The 26,126-nt window shown below is 42.8% G+C and overlaps 1 protein-coding gene across 5 annotated transcripts in view; it reads right to left on the bottom strand.

The window, feature by feature from the left end:
* The window catches only part of TPP2 (tripeptidyl peptidase 2), a 315,654-nt gene that overhangs the window by 101,215 nt on the left and 188,313 nt on the right, over positions 1 to 26,126 (bottom strand). For all 5 annotated transcript variants that reach the window (XR_003857142.1, XR_003857143.1, XM_029604520.1 and 2 more), the window contains exons 20-21: positions 24,947 to 25,043; positions 10,009 to 10,146 (exon numbers count right to left, since the gene is read on the bottom strand). Coding sequence is in view for 3 of the 5 variants with exons in the window: in XM_029604520.1 (XP_029460380.1) it covers positions 10,009 to 10,146; positions 24,947 to 25,043 (235 nt within the window). In the remaining 2 variants the exon portion in view is untranslated. The remainder of the gene's footprint in view (positions 1 to 10,008; positions 10,147 to 24,946; positions 25,044 to 26,126) is intronic.

Raw genomic sequence — 26,126 nt, 5'->3', positions numbered from 1 at the left:
CCAATCGTAGGTGTGCTACTGAAGTCGCCATGGCCCTCACAGAGTGTGCTTTAACATGGTCTTGAAATGGAATGCCCACTTGCTGATAGCAAAAGGATATGCAGTCTGCTTACCCACAGGCTGTCCCAACTTGTTAGGGTGGAAAGAGATGAACAAATGAGTGCTTTCCCTGTGGGCCGCTGTACAGTCTAGGTAAAAAAGCTAGAGCCGTTTACAGTCAAGGGTATGCAGAGCCTGTTCTCCTGGGTTGGCATGGGGCCTGGGAAAAAAGGTAGGTAGTATAATTGATTTAGATGAAAATCCGACTACCTTAGGTAAGAATTTCGGGTGAGTGCGGAGTACCACCTGGTCCTGCAGAAGTTTAGTGTAAGGTGGACAGGTAACTAAGGTCTGCAATTCACTAACTCTGCACGCTGAAGTGATTGCCAAAAGGAAAATCACTTTCCAAGTGAGGTATCGGAGTTCACAAGCGTGAAGAAGCTCAAATGGCGGTTTCATGAGCCGACCGAGAATTAGATTAAGGTCCCAAGAAGGGGCCGAAGGACATAATGGAGGCTTTATATGGAGCAAGCCTTTTAAAAAGCGTGTTACAAGGGGTTGTACTGATATTGGAACATCCCCGATATCCTTGTGGTAGACGGCTACCGCACTGACATGCATTCTGATGGAAGAGGTCTTTAGACCTGATTCTGACAAATGCCAAAGGTAGTCCAGAAACTTCGGGATTGGACAGGAAAAGGGGTCAAGGGACTGAGAAGAGCATCATGACGTGAACCTTTTCCACTTGTAAGAGTAAGATTTTCTCGTGGAAGGCTTTCGCGAAGCAATCAAGACATGGGAAACTGGATCTGAAAGGTTAAGAGGTTGAAATATTAACCTCTCAACATTCGCGCCGTCAGGGACAAGGCTTGAAGATTGGGATGGCGTAGGCTCCCGTCGTTTTGAGTGATCAGGAGCGGGTTCTTTCCCAAGGGAATGTGCCTGCAGATGGAGAGATCCTGAAGTATTGGAAACCACACTTGTCAGAGCCAGTGAGGTGCTATTAGGATCATGGTTCCCTTGTCCTGATGCAACTTCACGAGAGTCTTCGAGAGAAGTGGAAGTGGAGGGAATGCATAAAGCAGACCGGTTGCCCATGAGAGGGAGAATGCGTCTCTGGGCTGAGAGTGTTTGCTGCGAATGAGGGAGCAGTAGTTGTCCACCTTGTGGTTCTGAGGGGACACAAAGAGGTCTATCTGAAGATATCCCCATTGTCAGAAGATGGAGTTTGCTACCGAGGGGTTGAGAGACCACTCGTGCGGTTGAAAGACGTGACTCATCTTGTCTGCTAGTACATTGTCCACTCCCGGCAATCAGGTGGCCCTGAGGTACATCGAACAGGAGAGAGCTTCCGCCCAAATCTGCGCAGCTTCCTGACACAGAAGAAAGGAGCCTGTGCCTCCCTGCTTGTTGATGTACCACATGGCCACCTGGTTGTCCTTCTGAATCAGGATGACTTGATTTGAGAGACGATCCTGAAAGACCCTGAGAGCATATCTAATTGCTCAAAGTTCCAGGAAATTTATTTGGTGTTTGGCTTCCTCTGGAGACCAAGAGCCTTGTGTCTGCAGATCAGCTACATGGGCTCCCCACCAGAGGTTGGAAGCGTCGGTGGTGAGAATGATTTGAGGATTTGGAACTTGGAAGGGCAATCCCTGGAGGAGTTTGGCCTGATTTTACCACCAGGCGAGAGACAGACGGAGTGAGTCGGTGAGGCGGACAATAGCCAACAGAGGTTGAATAGCTTGAGTCCATTGAGACCTCAGAGTTGTGCATGACTCTCATGGCCAAACGGGCCATTGGGGTAACCTGAACAGAGGACGCCATGTGTCCCAGGAGGATGAGAAAGCGGTGTGCAGTCGTGGAATGTTGAGACTGCAGCTGGTGTGTGAGACACACGAGCGTGAGAGCTCGCTGTCGAGGCAGGAAAGCCTTTGCCTGCAAGGTATCCAAGTCTGCCCCAATGAATGATAAGGTTTGAGATGGGACTAAGCAGGATTTGTCGTAGTTGACGAGAAGTCAGAGTGAAATTAGGCTGTGTAAAGTAAGATGTAAGGACAAAGAGCAGCTTGCTGAGTGGGAGCCCTGATTAACCAATCATCTAGGTAGGGGTAGACGTGAACACCTTGATTTCTGAGGAAGGCTGCAACTACAACGAGGTATTTTGTGAAGACTCGTGGTGCAGACGCAAGGCCGAATGGAAGCACTCTGTACTGATGGTGCTTGGGGCCTATGAAAAACCTCGGGTATTTGTGATGAGATGGAACTATCGCGATATGAGTGTATGCGTCCTGGAAGTCTAGAGAGCAGAGCCAGTCTCCACTTTGTAGAAGAGGAAGAAGAGAGCCCAAGGTTACCATTTTGAACTTCTCTCGCTGGAGGTACTTGTTGAGGGTATGTAGATCCAGAATTGTTGAGGGTATGTAGATCCAGAATTGGAACGCCTCACAATTTTTGGGGGATTAGAAAGTACCAGGAATAGAACCTTAGGCCTTGTTGTGAGCATGGCACTGGTTCTATTGCTCTGGACTGGAGGAGGAGGGAGACCTCCTGCTCCAGGAGCAGTGAGTGGTCGGATATTCTTCACATCGGTAGAGGTGGGGAGTCCGGTGGAATGGAGAGAAAGTTCAAATGATAATTTTGAGCAATTATCGCTAGGACCCACTGGTCTGAGGTGATTGAGCGCCACCTGTTGTTGAAATGGCACAATCGAACTCCCACTGGTATGTGGGGCAATGGAAGCTGGCTGCTGCTCTCTATGTAAGAGTCAAAAACCGGAAGCAGGGCCCAGCTGAGGGGCTGTTTGCGGTTTTTGTTTCCATGTCTGACGAGACTGGGCTTTCTGGAACGGTCTCGTAGAATGGGTTCTAGATGGTAGCAGGTAGGATTTCTTCGGGCCGAAGAATGACTTCTTATGAGTCCTTCCGGAAGGATTGTTTTGAAGAGTACTCAGAAGGTATCAGAGAGAGTTGTCTTAAGGTCTCATGATGATCCTTGAGTTCCACCACTGTTCGTTGAATCTGCTCGCCAGATTATCTCATACACAAGCAGGTCGGATAGTCTGTCTTGTACTACAGGGCGAAGGTCGGAAGTCTTGAGCCAGGCCCATCATCTTGCTTAGATAGCAGCTGCAGATACCCTGGAAACAGTGTCAAAGATGTCGTAAGATGATCTGATCTCATGCTTGCCTGCCTCAAAACCCTTGTTTACTAGGATTTGGAGCTAATCTTGAAATTGCTGAGGCAGGGAGTCTGTTAAGTCTTGTATCTACTTAAATAAGACCCTATTATATTGGGTCATATAGAGCTGATAAGAGGCAATTCTGGAGATGAGCATTGATCCCTGAAAGACAAGGCGACCAATGGCATCTAGAAATTTCTGTTCCTTGCCTGGGGGAAAGGAAGTGTGAGGTTTTGCTCTCCTTGCTCTTTTCTGGGCAGATTAGACAACCACAGATTGGTTATCCAATTGAGGTTTGCCAAAACCTGGAGCTGAACGAGATAGGTTGTGTCAGCTTTCCTGTGGACTGGAGCCACAGAGTCAGGATGTTCCCAGTTCTTTTTGAGGAGATCTAGAAGAACCTGGTGGATAGGGATGGAGGTTACTTCCTTGGGAGTATCCAGGAATTGTAACAGCTCCATCATTTGATGCCTGTCATCTTGTTCAGTCTGCAATTGGAAGGGACCCAATTCAGACATTTTCTTCACAAAATTTATGAAGGAAAGGTCCTCTGGAGGAGAACGCTTTCTACTTTCAGTAGGTGAAGGTGGTGAAGGCAAATCATCGGTATCTGGTGAAGAATCATCAGTCCAGGTATCGTAGGGATCAGCACCTGCTCCTCTAGGGACTAGAGGAGGATGGGGCGGTGGGATCCCTGAAGGTCCTGGTCGAGGCTCCAAAGGACTCAAAGGAAGAACTGGAGGTACCGATGGATGGCTCAGTGGAGCCATCAACACGTCAGCACCGATGGGTGGATCGGTGGAGCTGATGGACGCGTCGGCACCGATGGGTGGATCGGTGGCACTGACGGACATATCGGCATCGATGGCTGAGGCATCGGCAGAACTCCCGAAGGAGGGATGCGGAAGAGTGTTTCTCCTCCCGATGAGAACACAAGTGGGGAGGGCACCGGAGCCATCGGTGACCCGGGGTCCATCGGTGGAAAAGTGGCCATAAGCACTTCCATCCTCGAGAGCTGCTGGAATCGGGTTAGTTGTCTGTTCCACAATCGGTACCCAGTGTCAGTGCCGGAGGAACCTGGAGTCGTTGCATCGCCTTATCGATGGCCTCTTGAACCATCTGGTCCAGTTCTTCTCGGAGACCTGGAGCAAGCAGCCCCGGCTCCGGAACAGAAGGAGGAGGCAGAGGCATAGCCGGAGGGACCACCGTTAAAGGCGGAGTCGCGGCACCCGATATCCTGTCGGGTGAGGGTTGCTCGGTGACCCAGTCGCTGAAAAGGTCGGTGCCTTTCCTGGACGGGGTTTCTTCGACAGCAGCTCGGACGATGGCGAGGTCGATGATTTTGCTCCCTCGATGGTCCGAGACGTTCGATGCCAGTGGCGATGTTTCTCTCTATGATTCCCTCGGTCCTGAGGGGGAGTAGAGGGTGACAAAGGTCAAGAAGTTGTCGCTGCCGGTCACCGGCCGGAGGTCGATGCTGGCGCGAAGTTGTCGGTGCCGGTTCTGACGATGTCGATCCAATGGACGGTGTCAGGCTTTGAGCACGGAAGAGAAGCTCCATCTTCTCCATTCTAGCCTTGCGACCTTTTAGTATCATAAGGGCATATTTGGTACAGGTTAGGACATCGTGCTCACTTCCGAGACACATTACACAGACTTTGTGAGGGTCTGTGATGGATATGGTGCGATTACAGTCCAGGCACCGGCGGAATCCCGACGCCATGGCCATGAAAAAATTGAGCCGCGGTACGGTCGACGGCCATTAGGCCGCGAAGGCCTAACTCGACAGTAATCAACGGAAAACAGGTAAAAAACTTACCGGAGTACCGCGGCTTGAAAAAGTTGAAGGAAGGACCCCTGTAGGGTAAATTAATTTTTAGTAATTCCGTGAGGAAAATTCCTGTCAGGAATCTCTGCAGAGCTCCTTAACCGCGTGGCTACTGCTGCGCGGAAAAAAGAAGACTAAAGGGGGACCTGCTGGCTGCAGGGTTAGTGCCATGCTTGGCATGCCCAGTAGGGGCCAGTCAAAGTTCTGGAAACTTTGACAAAAGTGTTCTGTGATTGGGCTCCATCCTGTGATGTCACCCATATGTGAGGACAACCATCCTGCTTGTCCTGTGAGAAATGCATAATCAATAGTAAGAGGTAATAAAGCCTCTTTACAAGTTATTGGTGAGGCATCACCTGGAGTATTGTGTTCAGTTCTAGAGGCCACAACTCAGAAAGTGTAGAAAGAGGATACAGTCTAGAGAAAGACAATGCACAAGGTTTGCACCAAAAGTCGTATGAGATAAGACCGAAGGAACTTAATACCTATATCCTAGAAGAGAGGCGAAACAGGCAGGATATAATACAGCCATTTAAATTCCTAAAAAGTATTATTGCACAGGAAGCCAGTTTTTTTTTAAATTTATTTTTTATTGAACTTTTCCATAATTTACAAAGTAGAATATACAGAGAAGAATGTTACTTTCAAACAATTCAGATTCACAAGCATAATATTATACTTCTCTTACATATCCTGTATTCATATTGCAAGGAAATTAGAGACGTAGCAGTTCTCATTAAACAGAGCGGTTTAAACAGAACATCGACATTGACACAGGAAAATGATTGTCAGTGCTTCACCTAACTACTAATTTAACCCAATTACTATAGAGTCCATTAAGAGTGGGAGTCCAGGTATGCTCTTAGTTGTTCCGGAGAATTGAAGATATATCTAAGAGTTCTGATGGATAATAAAACATCGACAGGGATATCTAAGCATAAACTTTGCCCCTCTATCCGCCACTTCTGTTCTCATAGAAAAATATTTCCTCCTTCGTAATTGCGTGGAGCGGGCTATATCTGGGAAGATTTTAATGGTTTGGCCATAGAAATTCTGTTTTTGATTTCTAAAAAATAATTTCAATACCGAATCCCTTTCCATCAAAAATGCAAAATGGACAATCAAAGTAGCCCTAGATGTTACATTTACCTCGAAGGATTTCTCTAAAATATCTGTTAGATTTAAATTTACATCTGGTTCTTCCTCTGAAGATTGTTTCTTCTCTTCCCCTGTTTTCTGTGGGGCATAATATATTCTAGATATAGCTGGTATAGCCGATTCCGAGTATTTCAGAATATTCATTAGATAACTATGGAACAAATCCAACGGGGTAATCAAACGAATCCTTGGGAAATTTAAAATTCTCAAATTTTGATTTCTAACTTGGTTTTCCAAGGATTCAAGTCTATCCACACACATCTTTTCTGATCTAATCAAATTTATTTGAACTTTTTCATTTTCTCCTAACTTCTCTTCAACCTTTCTTACTGATGATTCTAATATCTCTATTTTTTGTCCATATTCTGCTGTAAAACATCTTGTATTATTTTTGTTAAATTATTTATTGATTTTTGCATCCCTATTATCATATTACCTATTTTTTCTAGAGAAAAATTCTTTGATGTAAAAGGTGTTAACAACTTGGGAGTTATTACCTGGATTTCCCTCTCTCTTAACACTACAGTAGCCTTCCCATCTTCCTTTACGACCCCTACACTTCCTGGCTCCCTGGAGCCCCCATCCTGGGAGTTTTCCAGGGGTACAGGAAGTGCATCCATTCTACCAGATGGTGGCAAAGGTCTCTCTGGGGCCCCGGGGCTCAATGATGTCTCTAATGGCCTTTGGTTCAGCTCCTGCTCCTAAGCGGTTTCCCCAGCGGCCGCACCCGGAACTAAAGGCGAAGCTCTACTGAAACATTCCTCAATCCGTGGCTGAATCATATCTGTAATATGTGTAGAGGCTAACTAACTCGAGCCTTCCGTTTGGTATGCGGCATTGGGGAATATATGAAACAATTACCAAAAGGAAGAGGATATCTCAGTCGACAATCAACAATATTTTTACCTGCAAAGTCTCTCGGCCGCTGACTCAATAATTAAGAAATAAACCTCTTACTTGATCAGTTAATTTTTTAATACTCTATGGCTTCTCCGTGCTTCTCCGTGCTAAGCCGGGCAAAGCTGCACGCCCCTTCGGCGCACGCGGCTTAGGCGTCGCACCGGCGGCAGCGTCGCGCCGCGGTCGCAGTTCTTTTATGGCAACCACTGACCACCAGGCCAGGATTTTGAGCAGGAAATGAGAATTCAAGCAAGGCTTACCAAGGCAGAAAGAAAGGTAATTTTAGCGGCAACCTCACACCATGGTCGCAGTTCTTTTATGGCAACCAGACTCCTCCCACTGACCGGCAGGCCAGGAGTTTGAGCAGGAAATGAGAATTCAAGCAAGGCTTACCAAGGCAGCAAGAAAGGTAATTTCAGCGGCCCAAGTTTTGTTTTTTTTTTAATGAAAAGGAAGCTGTAGATCACAATTTGAAGCTCCAAGGGGATATATTCAAGAACAAATGTCAGAAAGTATTTTTTCACAGAGAGGGTGGTGGATGCCTGGTATGCCCTTTCGGAGGAGCTGGTGATCACAAGGACAGTGATAAAATGGGATAAACAAAGATAATACCTAGTGGAAGAAAATAGTAATGAAATACTGGACAGACTTCACTGAGTGACAGTTGCAGTCAAAGGCAACAGCAATATTGCTAGATGGTGCTTCCTGGAAGGCATAGGTTACCTTGAAAAGAGTGGCAGATGCAACCCTGAAGGAAACACAACAGGAAAGGGGATTGGGTTTCATGTAGGAATTTGATCTACTTTGGGTAGATTTGTATATTATTTGTGATGGGCCTTTTTAGTCTTTGTCTACTGTCCTTTACTATGCTACTATTATTAAATATACTAAAATATATATTAGAACTTACTGTCAGGTAGGCTTTTAAAGTGTAAGACTTATGCAATTGCACAGGACATTAAGCACAAAGTGTCATCTCCTTCCTATGTGTAAGCTAGGCTGAAGAACAGCATAGTTTCTCTTTTTGTAAGGCTTGCAGGGATTAAGAAGGGTTGCTGCTGTCTACTACTGCTCCCCATATCCTACCTGCTCCCAGGACAAAGAAGAGTTGCTGTTAAGTTTCATTTCTATGTGGCCCACAGGGCCAGTGTTGTTGTTCTTGCTGCTTCCACCAACAGGGAACAGTGCTGGGGTCCTAGTTCACTACCTGCTTTGGAAGGTCTCCTGGAGTTTCCTATTCAGTTCCTCGTCACAGATTGCTAATGCCAACACGGCCTGGGAGGTAGGAAGTGGAGCCATGTCTTTCTAGAATACCAGAGCTATATTAATGCCTGTCATCTGGTCCCTTGGAGACTGATGCGATTCTCAAGAACTATACTGAGGATGAACTCTCCTCACCATGGGAATGTCTCAAGGGAATCATGCTTACCAAACAAATTTCTCTACTCCTGGCATCATGCATTGACAGAGACCAATGCTAATGCTCCTTGGACTTTACCCAATGCCCATCATCTCAGCTCCTTGATGCCAGAACTAAAGAGGCTGAACCCTTCCGCTCTCTGGGTGGGAAAGGACAGACCAAGGTCCATTTCCCTGATCCTTCCTGGCACTTGATGTCAAGGGGATCCAATGCCTTCCTGATGTTGATGCAGTTTCCAGGTCCTTCGATGTTAATGCCTCCAATACCAATATCAATGGGCCAGACTTAAGCATCCCACAGTGCTTTTCCATGAGGTCAAATTGGGATGTATGTCTTCTAGGTTTCATAGTCCTACAAAGAGGACACCCCCCACATGTCATGGTCAGCCTCCAGGCAAAGAACATATCTATCATGGAGTTCTATGAGATACATGAACCTCTTGCACAGGGGTTACTTATTGAAACCGCTGGCCTTCTTCTTTGGTAAAGGCATCAAATGAATAATAAGTATTGCAAAATCAAATGACCCAATGACAAAACTGCAACTAATGCTGCCTCAATGCACTGATTGATGCTGGTGTACCATGTGGCTTTCAAAAAACCGAAAATTTATAAAACAGTGACAAAACCTACCTAGCTGACTACAGGGGCGAAACAGATCTTGGGGCCCCACAAAAGACGAATCCTACCTTTTCAGGAAGCTGAGGGTTCACCAAAAGCAAGAGAGACAAAGAATCATGACCTGTGAGCTATGTGAAAAAGATACACATGAACATGTGGCATGCTCAAGTTTCTAGAAACTTTGAAATCAAATTTCCGAGCCAGGTTCCTTATCATCTCGTGTGTCTGAAACTGCCACCCTGCTTGTCTCTGACAAAGGCTGGCCTGATGGCTCAGGTGTGCTGTGCACTGCCTTGTGGAAGGTCTCTAGTTTTATCCCTGGCTCGTGTCTTCCCAGGGAAGGAGGAAGTCATGGTCATTGGTTAAGGGTGATGTGAGGTGGCCATATTCAGTGCCTATGATTTCAGGGTTCTAGAAGGAGCCCTGGAGGATGGACCCCGAGTCCAGGATTGTTATTGCAATGATTGTACTAAGCATAAGTTGGGAAGGGCTATACAATGGGAGCAAAAATTCCCAGGTAGTTATGAATGAAGATTCATGGCATCAGGTTCTGATTGAATTGAAAGGAAAAAAAGAAACTGCAGGCTAAAAGAAAAGCAAACTCTGGAATATATTCTTTTCATCAGCATGAGATTGAATCACATGATCCATTCACATGGCACACTGTACCTGCTTGTTAAAGGAGCATCTTAAATAAACCGGTGTGATATGTATATTATACAGGAACATCGGTATATAAAAATTATAAATAAATAAATACACATACCTAAAATGGAAGTAAAGAAAAGATCTAAAAAGAAGGTTCTTCATAGCACCTTATGCATGTAAAGCAAATTTAGCTTGTTTTACACATATGTTTGTACCTGGTGTGGATAAGCATCACCTGACCCCATTTGTCTTTTGTTCTGGTCAAAGATAATCCAGAGCTGGCTATCAAATTCGGACTCATACAGCAGTTCACAAAGCAATGGACAACTTGGAGTCACCTCTCCACTTTTAGGCTGGAAAAAAACAAAACCAAGTGAATTTTTAAAGGAGTTACGCTAACACACACAAACAGGTGAATTTTCAAAGGAGTTACATACTATAGAAATTTTCAAAATCCATTTACCCACATTAAGTGCACTGGTGGGAATGTATATTGAATACATGTGGCTTGCCAGACAAATTATTAACGGCTTAATTTTAAAATGGCCACACGCGTAAAAAACAGGGGTTATGCACGTAGGTGGGCCTTATGCACATTGCACACATTTTCAAAGGGGCCCAGCCATGCGCATAACCACTGTTACGTGCAGAAGTGCTGGACCCAGAGAAAGGGGTGGTCTGGGGGGGTGGGGTGGGGCTGGCTGCGGTGCATGCAAGTTGCTACTGCTCCTGAAGAGGAGCAAAAGGTAAAATAAAAAATTTGGGGTTGCATTTGCAACTTGGTGCATAAAATCCAGTGTGCGTGGCCCACTGATTTTATAAAATGTGTGCACCTTTTAAAATCTTCCCCTAAGGGTTTGGCAGATGATGCAGAATGCAGCAGTCCGGGTTATTTTCAACTTACCGAGGGGGACTTCAGTCAAGCCTTTTTTGAAAAGACTTCACTGGCTGCCAATTAGTGCTAGAGTATAGTTCAAGTTGTTAGCTACAATGCATAGAGTAGTCTATGATGATTCACATAATTTAAAAAATAAGATTGTGCATTATGTTCCCAGTTGAGAATTGTGGTCCTCTAGTCAGCGGTTTCTGGCAATTCTATCAGCATCGGAATATAAGATGCATAAAACAAGGAACAGAGCGTTTTCCATTGCTGTGCCAGATATGTGGAATAGGTTGCAGTGGCAATCAGGGGTGAAAGAGTATCTGAAATTTAGAAAACTACTGAAAGCAGAGTTGTTTCGTAGAGTTTTTGCAGAGAATTATTTAGAAGTGTAGAGACAGCCGTGATGGTTCTTGATGCAAATTCTGTGTTTGTGTTAGGTATTGTATTGAATTGTATTTTTTGTAATTATTTTATGAATGTTTTATTGTAACCCATGTTTGAATGTTTTAGATTATATGGAATATAAATGATTTTGAAATAATAAATCAAATCATAAATACTGCTTAATGTGGGTAAAATCTATTGATAATTCAATGGTATATACTTGTAGTCATTTTCAAAAGACCACTTACATGGGTAAAATGCATTTATACATACAAAATGCAGGTTCAAGAATATAAATGCTTTTGAAAATCAGGTCCAAGTCCATATCCTCAACTTGTTGTACTGAGCTAAAGGAATGATGCAGGCTGTGTTTTGCAAATAAAGATTTCACAATTCAGCAAGATCTTGACCAGTTGCGTAGCTAGAATTTTTTTTTTTTTTGCGGGGAGGGCCCAAGGTTAATATGAGTGGGCAGTAGACAGTTGTACTCTTATTGATAAATAATGCCTTAGTATGCATCCTACAAAGGATTTCTGAGTAGCTTGCAACAGGCATCATGCTTGATTGACTTTTTAAAATATTTTAATTCTATTACTTCAAGCACTTACCAACATCTTTATTAATTTTATATTATTGTAATTTATAAATATACAATCATGTAAAAAGTAAACAAAGAACACTTCAGAAACATCAGATCCAATCACTTAATAAAACAAATATCAATATAGTCTTATGAATCCTCTTTCCAAAAATGCAAAAAATTACAATAAAACAGCAATAATCATAACAATCATCATAAAAACATGTCCAACAGGTACAGAACAGAACTAGGACATGCAAAAAAAAAAAATAAAAAAAATCAAATTCTGGTGTGAACTTAGTGACAGCAAAACAAATTCCCTTTACTGCCAAACATGTTCAAGTTGATTTTAAAAGTCCCATGCGTGCACAAACTGGGAGTTACGCACATGGCCAGGCCCTGCGTGCGCTGAGCACATTTTAGAAAGTGCCCAGACACGTACTTAACTCCTGATATATGCAGACGTGCTGGGCCTGAAGAAAGGGGCAGGCCGGGGGGGGGGGGGGGGGGGGGGGGGGGCGGAAGTGGGCAGCGGGCCAGGACAGCAGCGCACGCCAGAAGCTGGCCGGCACGTGGAGTTTACTTCTGCTCCAGAGGAGCAGTAAGTATAAAATCAAAAAAATTGAGGATAGCTAGGGTAGGTTTAGGGGTTGGGGAGGGCAGAAGGATAGAGTAGGGAAGTTCCCTCCCAGACTGCTCCTTGGGAGGGAACTGGGAATGTGCCGTTGCTTGTATTTTTCTAAAATCCCTCCTCCTACGTGCACGACTAGTCACCCGCCCGCACATGCGCGTGTGGATATTAAAATCCAGTACGTATGTGCATGAAGAATCAGATTTTATAACATGCACATGTTATAAAATAACCGCATCCGTGTGCGCGTGATGGGAACCATGCGCACACGGACGCCCGCACATGCCTTTCAAAATTGACCCCTTTGTGAACTAACACAAGCTCTGCAAAAAAATAAGTAAATAAAAACTAGACCATAATAGCAGTAACTCTCAGGACTCAAACAGTAGCAACCTTATCTATGAAAAGGCAGCAAGGCAAACATTACACCAGGCCCAGTAACACTAATACACTACCTAATGGGCAAACAGATCAAAAGAGACTGCTACACATACCTACAGAGAAACTAGATGCTAGCCAAAATACTGAAATGGAAAGCCTGAGAAACTAGACTCTGTGAACACTGGAACACTGAAGAAAAAGCAAATACAAATAGATAAGAAATGCGCATTTCCAAAGATGGCATATTCCAATTCCTGAAAGGCAAAATAATTATTTTTTACCTTTGTTTTCTGATCTTATTTTTCTAGTCAGTTGATCCCAGTCTCTCTTTTCCCCCTTCTCTGTCTTTTCCTTATTCCTTTTTCAGGGTCTCTTTTATTCTGTCTTCTTTCCTTCCTCACATATGTTCTTTCACACACACACACACACACACGTTTTCTCTCACACAAGATCCATGCTCTCTCTCGTACTCACAGGTTCTCACACACATATATAGGCTCTCATTCTTACATGCTCTTTCACACAGGCTCCTACCCCACCCCTCCCCACATACACAGGCTTTCTCTCATGTTCTTATACACATGCTCCCATTCCCATGAACACAACACACCTGCTCTCACTTTCACATGCAGGCTCCTGCTCCCACTTCCACACACAAGTATGCACACAGGCTCTCTTTCATATTGTAAGCTACCATTTTCACACAAGCACATAGGCTCCCATATGTTCTCGTGCACAGGCAGGCTCCCACTCCCACATACTCTCTCTCTCACACAACTCCTCCTTAGGTAGACTCTCAAAAACATCTCCCCCAAGCAGACTCCCATTCACACACACACACACACCCCCCTAGGCAGTTTCCCATTCATACCCCTGAGCCCACCAGGCAGGCTTTCATTCATGAACCCCTCAACCCCTTCAGCCAGGTTCCTATTCATACACATACATAACCACAGGTTACCATTCTCACAAAGATACACACAAACACACCCTTAAGCAGGCTACCATTCACACACACACACACACACACACACATCCAGGCAGGCTACCATTCATATTCATACCCTACCATCCCCAAGCAGGCTACCATTCACACACACACACACACACACACACACACACACATCCAGGCAGGCTACCATTCATATTCATACCCTACCATCCCCAAGCAGGCTACCATTCACATACACTCAGGCAGGTTATCATTCACATATACACACAGACAAACACAAAACACAGGCAGGTTCTCCATCAGTAGCAAAAGGAGGAGCCTGTTCTGCTGCTGGTCCTCGTGTGCTTGCCTGTGGTATTCAAAACTTGCATGGCTGGAACTCCTCTATGCTGATCTTGCAATGCAAGAGATCAAGATAGAACACTTACTGGCTGCACTGGTTTTGAATGCGCAGGGCTGGTAAATATGGAGTACCAGGAGAATGGGCATCTTCTGGTGAGGTTTTTATTTTCTTTGACTGCCGGCCTCCCGGTCCTACGTCTTTTCTCGGCAGTTTCAAGGCTACCTCTTCTTCTCAGCTGCCAGTGAGATGGGGTCCACCAGCAGCCTCATGGATCTCTTCCTCCTCTCGCCCGACATGTCTCCTGTGGCCCTATGACACGGTGTCTCTTCTTGGGCTGCCAGGCAACGCTGATTGGATGAGCCTGGCCTACTCAGGTCCACCAGTGGCTATGCCACTGATCTTTACAACTCCAGTTCTGAGTTGGCCATGAAGCCAAAATATTATCTTATCTGTTTCTTGGCTCTACAGCTTCTCTTTCATAATTTTATTACAAACGCTTATTGGTCATAAAATATTACATATTTCACACATTTTGGCCATGTAATGGTTAAATCCTCCAATTTTTAATTACAAAATCTCCTAATATCTATTTTTTTATGTCTTTTATATACAGTCTTCCAAAAGTAGATCACAACGGTTTACAAATGTAGCATTGAATTCCAATGTAGAAAGATAATAAATTTCAAACCACGTTAATATAAAAGTATAAGTAAGAAAACAGATAGTTATTAATTACTGCAACAATGGAAAATAGTTCCAAGGAATTATTTAAATATAAGTTTAAAAGTACATAAAACAAAGAAAATTAAGTGTGAGATCAGTCTTTATACTAAGTATAAATGAATAGATTCAGGTGAGTTCATAGGGTTTTTTGAATAGCCATGTTTTTAGATCTTGTTTGAATTTTTTTTTCCAGTTGTTAGTCTTAGAGAACTAAGTAGGGAATTCCAAAGTTTGGGACCAGCAATAGAAAACAATCTCTTATATGGGTAAGATGAGCAATATTGTTGGAAGGTATTGAAAGAATGCCTTTGTTTTGGGATCTTAGGTCTCTTCTTGGATTGTAGGGTTGTATTGAAATTCCAGGAGAAGAGTCAATATTGTTGATAATATTGAAGATAACTGATACAACTTTATATTGGATTCGGAAGGTTACTGGAAGCCAATGAAGATCTATCTGGGAGAAAATGATATGATCACATTTTCTAGTTTGGTGATGATTCTGGCCGAAGCATTCTGGAGAAGAGGTTTAATTAAGTTTGCATTAAGACCTAAAAATAATGAATTGCAGTAGTCGAGTAGAAAAAATTAGAGTTTGTAACACACTGTATGGAAGTCCTGGAAGGTTAGCAAAGGTTTTAGACAGTGAAGCATTCTGAGTTTGGCGTAACCAGATTTGATTATCTTCGAAATATGCTTTTTCATGTTGAAGTTTTCATCAATTTGGATTCCGAGATCATGTACGTCATCAGCAGTTGATATATTGGCTATTTCTATGTTTAGTATGGATAGTTTTGGAGATGTATTTTCTTTTCTTAACCAAATTATTTCAGTTTTGTTAGTGTTTTAGTGTCAGTTTCAGTAGGGAGAGCTCTTCATGTTGCTTTTATGCTTTAAAGAACAAAAGAACAAGCCATACTGGGTCAGACTATGGGTCCATCAAGCCCAGCATCCTGTTTCCAACAGTGGCCAATCCAGGCCATAAGAACCTGGCAAGTACCCAAAAACTATCCCATGCTATTGATGCTAGTAATAGTGGCTATTTTCTAAGTCAACTTAATTAATAGCAAGTAATGGACTTCTACTCCAAGAACTTATCCAATCCTTTTTTAAACTCAGCTGCACGAACCACATCCCCTGCCAACAAATTCCAGTTTAATTGTGCGTTGCGTGAAAAAGAACTTTCTCCGATTAGTTTTAAATGCCAGTATTGAATAATGTGGTTGTGCGATGGTTGTCATAGAGGTCTGATAAACATCACAGCATCAGCAGCTTTACACAGATGGATAAAAATGGGAATGACTATGTAGGAGGAGTTTTAAAGAACTTTACACGATAGGGACACTATGAATCCTAAGGCTTTTGTGGGAGCTAATATTGCTCTGCCTGGTCTTTAAGGCTAAGAATGTACACCTAGGACTGAGAATGGCACTGCTGACAGATGCACTTTTGTGTTTTCAGTGGCTTCATTTCAGGTTCCTAGTGCCAGAGGCGGAAGCACTGCCATCACGGATCCCACCTTGGAACTGGGAATTGGGATGCCCGGAGTTGCCTCCATGTTGAGACCAGCACTGGAGGAGAGTACATGCAGAGTTTATTTGAAGGTATGAACTTCATTCCGAAATTTTGGTCACTCGCAAAGCAACTCCTATCCAAAGCAAATTATGGAAAGAACAGTGACTGAGTATTTAGTTCACCTTAGGCATTCCGGCGTCTCCAAATTGGAGGTGGGGCAACACCTAGTGTCATTGGCTTTCTGGCTAAGTTGTGGGGCAATGACTGCATCAGCAGCTTTTTTTTTTTTTTTTTCTATGTTACTTTTTGGCAAACAATGAACTAAAAAGACTGACATATATGCCAGTTAACATTATAAGCATAGGTATACATCAAATTTTACTTTCACAATGTCAAGCACAAAAGCTACACATTGGTCCAAACAATGTTCCTTCGCTTCCCCATCAGCTCTCTTTAAACAGATATAGGCAGTGGATAATTATAATACTGATGATATATGTCCCAAATGTTCTTATATTTGCAGGCCTTGCCCTTCAGATCAAATCTCAGACGCTCAATGTCAATGACATTTTGCACTTGTTACAAAACTCCGCAATAGTGAATCTAGCAGCCAGTAATAATTGGGCAATCAGCTTTCAATACTTTAGAGGTATTAGTGCCACAGACTATCATCCCAGTAGACCTAGCAAAGATACAACATGCACAGGGGCATCCAGTATATCAGATATCTTTTGTGTGATCTGTTTCCAGAATTCACTCACTACAGGACAATGCCACTATATATGTATACAAGTTCCCCTTTTCTTTCCCGCAACCCCTCCAACATACGGGCCGAAACAGTAAAGCGCGGCCGCGGTTTACCCTGTTTTTAACCCGCTTTGGACGCACATTTGGACACGTATGTCTAACCCGCGATTCAGTATCCGGTTTTACGCGTCCTTACCGCTTACTGAAATGGACGCATATCCCTTTCCGCCCGCCGCATGTATATATGTTAATGATCGGATTAGCTATTCCCTCCGATACAGTCACGTGCACCCAGATTATCGCCTTTTTAACCAGTTATTTTGCTGCGTCTTTAACCTGCAAATTTACCGCGTACCCTTACCCTGGCGTTAGTGTGGTGTTCGGTCAGCTTCGTACCAGACAGCGCCATGTACAACATGTATATTATTGCTCTGGCGCTATTTTTCATTCGGTTGAGAAGCAAAATGAGAAATGCTTGAATGAGAAACGCTGGAAATGCTCGGCAGATTGGAGAGGTGAACAGGGGGGGCCAGTAGCAAGGAGAACCCATCCGACCGGTGAACCCAGCAGCAAGACCGGAGGAGGTATGTGATATGTTTCGGTTTAACTGTACCATCCATCCATCTCTGGGCCTCTCTGAGGCTCCGGTCATGGACGCCTTTACGGACGCCGTAGAGATAGGCGTCCGTAAAGATAGGCGCCCGTAAAGGCGGAGACACGGACGCCTCTACGGACGCCAGATAGATGGGCGTCTGTAAAGATAGGCGCCCGTAAAGGCGGAGACACTGATACCTGTCCTTTAAACGGGTATCCAGGCCTCTATAAGAGAGAGTTTTGAGGCATTTGGGGTCCCAGCAGAATTCCACTGCAAGAGTTTTGAACTCTATGACAAATTCAGCCAAAGATCTGTTGCCTTGCTTCAATTCAACCAAAGCAGAATCAGCTACAGAAGTTCGAGCAGGGTCTTCGAAAATGGATTTAAACAAATCCATAAATCCTTCTATGTCCTGCAAAATGGGGTCCTTACGTTCCCACAAGGCCCAAGACAAGGCCCTACCATCCAGGTATGAAAGGATGTAGGTAGTCTTGGAGACAGCTGTAGGAAACAATGATGGCTATAAAGCAAAATGCATGCAGCACTGGTTTAAAAAGCCCCGGCACTTCTGGATTTCTCCGGAAAAGCGGATTGGAGCCGCCAGTGGTACAGCAGTCTTTAAAGTTACCTACTGTAACTGACCTTCATGGTTGGAAGCTGTGCCTTGAAGCTTCTGTGTGTGAAGCTGATGGAACGCTGAAGTAAGTCTCTCCAAGGTGTGTTGCTGCACCACAATGCGCTGGGCCAGGCCCGGTATGGCCTGCAATGCATTGAGTTGTGCCGGATCCATGGAGTTAGCAATCTGTTATTGTTTGGGATAGTTGTAGGTGGATCCTTGGGCCGGTGGCAGATGACCACGCCCCCAGGGAAAGATCCCGAGAGGAACCACCGGTCAGGCTTAGAGTTTAGAGACAGACAGACACTAGTTCTTTTATTAAACAGTATATTGAACCACCAGAGGTAGCAGTAGTGAGCTGGAAGCACCTGGCTGGGCTGTAGTCCCTCAGATACTGGAACAGCGATCCCAGGATGGCAGAGCTGTAGAGAAACTAAGTATAGTGAGTAGGCAGGGTATGCAGAGTTTAGGAATAGAACCTTGATGGCAACACTCACACAATAGTCTCTTGAAGCAGCCCAGGAGCTGGAATGGAATAGGCCCTTGAGGAGCAAGTACCTGGTTCCAGGGAAAGCTCTGAGAGAAGGATGGTAACTCACTGGTGGTGTAGGCAGCGATGACTTCCTGGCAGAAGTGGTATTCAGAAGCAGGTCTGAGAACGTGGGCCCTCGAGGCGCGAGCACTGGTTCCAGACTGCGACCTGAAAGGCAAAAGAGAAATGAGGCCCCCGAGGAGTGGGTACCCCTGGTAAGTCCGTGAAGGCAGAGTAGCTAGGAGCGAAGAACGTTTCCGTGTCCAGTCCATGTCCTTGCTAACTCGATTAGTTAGCGAATTCAGAGCGGATGACGTCATCTCAGGGTTCCCCAAGGTTCGCACCACTGCTGGTACTTGAGTCGAGGCCGCGCTGCGCACGCGCCCTTAGGCTTCTGGGAAACATGGCAGAGTGCAGCGCCTTGCCAGTCCGGGAAGACTGGAGGAGGACGGCAAGATGATGCCGCGGCAGCCAAACATCCAACAAGCAAAGAGGGAGTCGCCACAGAGGTAAAGTGGGTGGGGTGGAGACGTCGGGCAGCGACGGTCGCAACAGAACCAAAGGGATAGAAAAGGCAAGTATAATGGACCATGCTAAGAAAACATGTCACCAAGGAGCCAAGAGGCTGTAAAGGGATCCACTGTTCCACAAGAATCAAGAAGTAGTACACTAGAAATATATGCCTTTCTTGCAGAAAGGGAAGAAAGCAGGATCTAGGGAAAGCTAGTGTGAATAGGAGGTTAAAAAATATTGAATTACCTGCCTCACTGTGTGCATACTGGAGTGTGTCCTGGCAGGGGCCCAGTACAGTGGTGGGGCTGGGAAGCCCAGGAAGCATGGCCATGAACATTTTTATAAAGGAGTATAGAGAGCCCTGGAGTGGGCGCAGAATGAGGTGGCTACAGTGGCTGTCAGGGAGCGGCTGCAAGAGTGTGGGGAGCTCCTTGCGGCTTGGGGAAGAGTTGCAGCAAAGGGCTGCGTTGGAACAGTTGTCTTGTGGCAATTTATGGGCTGCAGCAGGTGAGGTAGATCAAACAGCAGCAGCTTTGAGAAGGCTGGCACTGCAGGGCAGAGACAATCTGACTCACCCCGGTACAATTGAGCTGCAGAGGCCAGGTCCCGCTGATGTCATCACTGATGTCAGTGAGCTCCTACGTTCGACCCCAGAACAAGTTTAAAGTTAAAAAAAGGGGGAAATCAAAATAAAATTTTTGAAATGCCCTAAATCAGTTGGGAAGCCCTAAAGGAGGTTCCCTAACAAGTTTAGTCCCCTGGGAAGCACCTTGGCAAATCCAGTGCTATTAAGTTTAAAAACACATTAAAAACACCAAATCTGAAGAAAATTCTGGCTGGGGTCATGAAAGTGAAGGCTAGGGAGCTGATTTAAATAAACCATTATTTGGGGTAAAAAATTAGTTTTGAGGACACATTTGGACCCATTTTTCACAGAGCGCAATTAGGGCTTAGAGATGGGTGAAACACCTCATGAAGAATGGGGAAATGGTTGTGAACACCTGCGGAGGTGGTAGGGACCCATGTTTGACCATTCTATGCAGTTAAAATATTATAATTTTCAAATTATGGGCATGAATGTTTTTGGTGTGTTTCTGACTGGTTATAGGAGTGTTTGGTTGGTACAGGACATCTACGGGTCAGGATTGATGGTGATGGAGTAGATTTGAACCAGTTTTAAGGTGGGATTTTTGGGTGGTTTTGGACTCTACTTCAATGGGATTACTTTTATTTATTTTGAATTTCTGGTGCTGAGCATGATAAAAAAACCCCAAAAAAACAGAAAAAATTCAGAATTCTAAAGCCATCACTAGGGAGACACCATGGAAACGGAGTGCTTACCAGAAGCTAAAAACTAAAATGCTAGCATATTTACACATACTTAAGCCATAGTTTTTAATTACTTATTTACCCCAGTTAAAGGAAAATTTTAAACATACTGAAAAATCATTGTTTATATAAATTTGACAGGGTTTAACACTGAATCAATGGGACTACAGGGAATATAAACTGGGTAAGAACTATTTCCCTAATGACATCATCAAAATAGGAATCTCACTGAGAAAAGAAAGCCTGTGAAAGGAGATTTTGCAGTCTTAAGGGTGAAGCCCCGAGGCCTATGCTGGCAGTGGGACAGTCTGGAGCTTCATCTTAACTAGCCACCTCCCCCATAAGTTGAGCCTTTTGGTTCTGGCAGCTGGCAGGACTTAGGTGGGGGTCCCTAGGTCAGTGGTGATTATTAGAGAGCAGAGCCTTACCACGGTCAGGGCAGGCAGCAGGCTAACAGAGTCAGACACGGGCCAAGATCAGGGCAGGAAGTTAGCAAGAATAGTCGTCCAGGCAAGGGGTCAGATGCAAGTGGAAGGAAAACGTGGTCAGGTCCAGGCAAAAGGTCAGATTTGGAGGGTAAGCTAAGGGCAAACGAAGACATAGGGTAAGGTCAGTAAAGGAGACAAAGTGAGGCTGGAAGACAAGGCAAGGCTGTTACCAGTTCATTAGTATGTTCTGTAGAATAATATGTAAAATTGTACATTTTTGAAACAGGAAGCATTCCACTTGTGTTTGGTTTTAAAATATTGTGTTACATATTTTTCTGTCTTGTGGTTTATTTACAGACCTATTTGTGCTAAAACAAAAAAAAAAAAAAAGAAATTCAAAGAAGATCTAAAAACATGGCTATTCAAAAAACCCTATGAACTCACCTGAATCTATTCATTTATACTTAGTATAAAGATTGATCTCACACTTAATTTTCTTTGTAGAGGGTTAGCAGCAATATTCCACCATTATTTAATAATGGGAGACTGTCTTCACTGTTCATAACATTTGTTCTGAGGAATAAAACAAGGATTAGCCGAAAGTCCGCAAAAAATTTTTTTTATTCAATCAATAAGTGCCCACATATTGATTGAATAAAAAAAAATTTGAGGACTTTCGGCTAATCCTTGTTTTATGTCTCACGGCTTTTTTAGACCGTCTTCCTTCTTGCTTTTTGGGTCCATAACATTTGTTCACCACATTTAAAGAAGAAATGCATCGCTGTGTTTTAGGAGCTTTTTTGGTCTCATTTTCTCACGCCCGCTGGTTAATTGACAGCTCTAATTTCTCACCATTTGTCCCTTTAAATATGGCAGTATCTGCCCTGTGCTTCTGTTTATGGAGACAGTAGCTGAGTATACAACACACGAGCCTCCTGCAGAACTCCTCCACCATAAGAAGAAAGGTTTTATCTGATTGCTTGTACCTAGATGTTTCAACTTTGCGTATTTGTATATTTAGCTATGATTGGGAGACATTTTATAATATTTGAAGATGGTTTTTGGCTTCTCTGCTCTACTTTTTACCTGCTTGCTTCAATATTATGTTGACTATTTAAATTTGGATATTTCTGCCATGACTCAATATCGGAGACATCTTTCAATATTTTAAAATATTTTACGTCACACAATTTTTAAAAAATGTTTCCCTGTGCATTTTTAAAGGTTAAGTGATCTACTTATATCGCATATGAATATTTCATTTTTAGAATGAATACTTCTTTGTATTGCTTTGCCTTCCCCAAGGACATTGTTGACAAGAGCTCTTAGCTTCTCTGGCACAAGAAGCTATCAAGACAGAGTTACCCCTGATGCAGAAATTTTAATTTTGAAATGCTGGTTCAGTGTTGAGATAAATTGCTAAGAGATTTTCAATTCGGGAGGACATCTATACAATCTTGAAACCGACAAAGATTGTTTCTCAAGAAAGTGCTTTTTATTTGCAAAGAAAAATGTCTCTAAAAAAAATAGTGATATTTTGCTGATGACCTGTGATTACACCTCCTGACTCTACAAGTGAATTTTAGTTACAAACTAGAATGTGAAGAATCTGATCATGGTCGTCTAAAACTAATATTTTTTGACATTCACTTAAGCCTTAGAGTGATTGTGTTATTTTGGATTTCACTCTTTCTAGTCTTTAATTATTTGAAAAATGTTCTTCTGCTGTAATAACTAAGGCTTTCTATAGGGGTATTGCTGGTATTGTTTTTGTGATGGCTGGCTGGCAGTAGATGCTGATGTTAGAGTCTGCATGGCGGTGTAGTACTCTGATGATCTCAGCCCCTTCCACCACTTTCTCCCCATATAAATTATCTCTGAAACAAGGAGCATCTGCTATTCTATCATGAAAATCCTCCAACCACAAGATGCATTTAGCCATGCAAGTCTCCTAGTAGCTATGGCCATAACTGAAGATCTTGAAGAGTTATCATAGGCATTAAAACTGATCTAGCCATATGCTTTGCACATTTGTCTTGTTTTGATGTTTAAAACTTATGGAGTTAGTAGCACCTCTTAGCTTTTACAGGGTATTATATAAATACTGGACAAATGATGGCTACTACCCTTGATTGAAGCATGACCATCTGAAACCTTTTTCCCCAACAGCACCCATACATTTTGACTCCTTTGGTGGAGGAATTAAGGGAAAACCTTTTGATTTTTTAGCTTTCCTCATAGATGGCTCAACCATAATGGAATCAAGTGGAAGTTGAAAACTGTCACAGTCTAGATATTGCTGTACTCTATACTTTATACATTATTTTATTTTACCAGTGGAGTACTAAGTAGATCCTAAACTGCAGATCTTGCAAAGTCTGAAAAAGGAATATTTTCTGACATCTTCTATAAGAAAACATAAGTCATGTTTGCAGAAAGGGGACAAAGGGGGTATTACTCCTTTCAGGCTCTGGAAATGGATCCAGTAATAGTTCAAAGATTCTTCTATTGAATGAAAAGAGTCCGAAGGGCCCAAGGAGTATGAGTTTTCATAATCAGGAATGACTATGGGAGGATCTTTTGACATAGATTTTTATTTTGAAGTCAAAAAAAGTGATGCTTCTTGAATATTTTTCTGGTAAGGTGTAATAGGGGACTGCATTGAAAGTTCTGTAGCAAATTTTTCCAGACTAGAAGTCCTCTTGAGGTTGACAGTTTAATTGTGTCAGACATAGTTTTTAATAAAAATATTTCCATAATTTCTGGATGAAGGCCTCAGGAAATGGAGGCAATGCCTGCTTTGGAAAGGCTGTTTTAGATGAGATATCTGACTCAAGTACTAAAATGGATATAGAGGTTTTGTGATGAGATATTTTCTTCTTTATTGACTGAAATTTGGTACCACTCTTTTTCTACGCAGGAACTTTGATCCCTTAGAGCCTAGGGCACAACTCCAAGTACAATATCGAAGAACGCTTTCATGCTGATTCATTGGTGCAATGCTTTTTTAAAAAATGGTTCTGATGCTTATGTGATCTTTCGGCATGGTGCTTCTTGTCTACCAGCACCAAAGAATCATGCTTTCTCTTTCTAGAATCATTTGTTTGAAGAGGAGCTTGAGCCTTCTTTCCATCTATACTCACCTTTTTTTGATCTGGTCATTTTGAGGAGGAACTCTGACAGAAGAAGATGAAATTTCATTGCTTAGCTTCATGCTCCTGTACTGAATACCTTACAGAGACATTTTCTCACAAGCAGTATAGTCATGATGGGGACCTAAGCACCTGAAACATATAGTGTAAATCCTGGCTACCCATCTTATGGTGATACATTGCACAGTTTGATCTTAGAAACTTCTGATATAATGAAGCTAAAAAGAAGGGAGAAAAACTTTTGTTTTTGTTCAAAAATCAGAAAAATAGCACCACCGCAAAGAGTCAAAAATGAAGTTGAAACATACCAATAAACCCCGATCAAAAAACCAAAATATTTGTAGTGGTATCGATTTGAAGAAAGGAAGGAAATTTTAATCAGAGCACTTCTGCAGACACAAAAATTGAGTTGTCTTACACAGCAGCAACAGCGCAGGAACTCACATGCGTGCTCAAAAGACTTTCAGTGTTGGATGGCATTAGCCATTTATGTTGTTGTTTGTTCCTGCTAGTCCACAGAGAAAAAGGACATTGCCTGGAAGGGTGAAAACAATTCCTAGAGTGCACTAAGCCCCACAAATACGTAAACAAGATTACTTTTGCAAAGTTATACCATTACTTCTTGAGCATGCATGGTGCTGTAATATTTCAATACGTCAGCAAGGCAATGCACCTTAGTCACTTCTCTTACTTTAGTTATTTAAGCACATACTAAAAGAAAAATAAACATTTCTCAGAGATCATTAAAATCTCCATTTTTTATCTTAGGGTATGAATCATAAGATAGATTATAATACCAAAAGTTACATGGGCTACTTCCATTCTGCTTTACTAATTTCAATTAGCACTTACCTGATGAAAGTTGTATGTTAAAATGATTTCATATATCTGTCGATTATTTGGCAAAACATCACGTGATCCTAAAGGTTTCGTTTTAGCACAAATAGGTCTGTAAATAAACCACAAGACAGAAAAATATGTAACTCAATATTTTAAAACCAAACACAAGTGGAATGCTTCCTATTTCAAAAATTTACAATTTTACATATTATTCCACAGTTGGTTAGGCAGAAAGATGATCATAATTCTATCACGTTTTATGTCACAACTTATCTAAAACACAGTCAAAAGCCATCAGTTTCTTGTTGAAGTTGTATAATACTTCATTAATTATGCAACAAAATAATTGTTACAACATACTCAAGATATTTCACAAATCCTATATGTTTTCTGAAGCAGTCTTGATGTGAAAGATATTGGATTTATGTACCTGTCAACAGGTGTTGTCTGGAGACTATTTCCCCAGTCACGTAAGTAGGTGTAAGTGACTGTGCTTTTCCGGAGCTTTCAACAAAGACTTCAAATTGTTATTGCTCATGCGCAGCATTCCTGGGCTGCCACAGCACTGCAGTTCCCTTATTTCTAAGAAACAGCTATAACTGGGATTACTCTTAAGGGAAGGTCGGAGTGACACTGTGATTGGTAAACAGCCGTCTACAAATATACCTGTTATAGGTAAACAACATTGTTTTCTATGAAGACAAGCAGGTTCACTCACACAGCTTGGACTTCTTAACTAAGGCCTATCCTTCAACAAAAAGATGAAAACATCATCATTAATAAGTATCAAAAGGCAGAAATATATTTTTATTGCGATAACCCTTTTAATGTTTTCTTAAACATTGAAGACATTCCAAAATTATAAAATGGGCATTAAGGAGGATGACATAGAGCTCTGTCCCTCAAAGAGACCTTGGAGGACAGACAATTCAAACCTACTACCCAGTTAGGAGGATATGTCCAAACAAAAAGGAAATGTAAACACATGAATTGAGATCCATGACCCAGTTTATTAATTTTAACAAAAACATTCTGCATATTCACACAATGTTCAAACGCAGATCACAATATTTATGGATTTAATTTATTTACATCAAAGAGGATTACATTCAGGCACTATAGGTATTTCCCTATCCCCCACAGGGCTTACAATCTAATTTTGTACCTGAGGCAACAGAGGGTAAAGTGACTT

This window comes from Rhinatrema bivittatum, chromosome 5 (assembly GCF_901001135.1).
Source record: "Rhinatrema bivittatum chromosome 5, aRhiBiv1.1, whole genome shotgun sequence".
In the NCBI taxonomy this organism is placed as follows: domain Eukaryota; kingdom Metazoa; phylum Chordata; class Amphibia; order Gymnophiona; family Rhinatrematidae; genus Rhinatrema; species Rhinatrema bivittatum.
The sequence above is the reverse complement of the archived record's forward strand: the minus strand, read 5'-3'. Positions and strand labels throughout refer to the sequence as shown.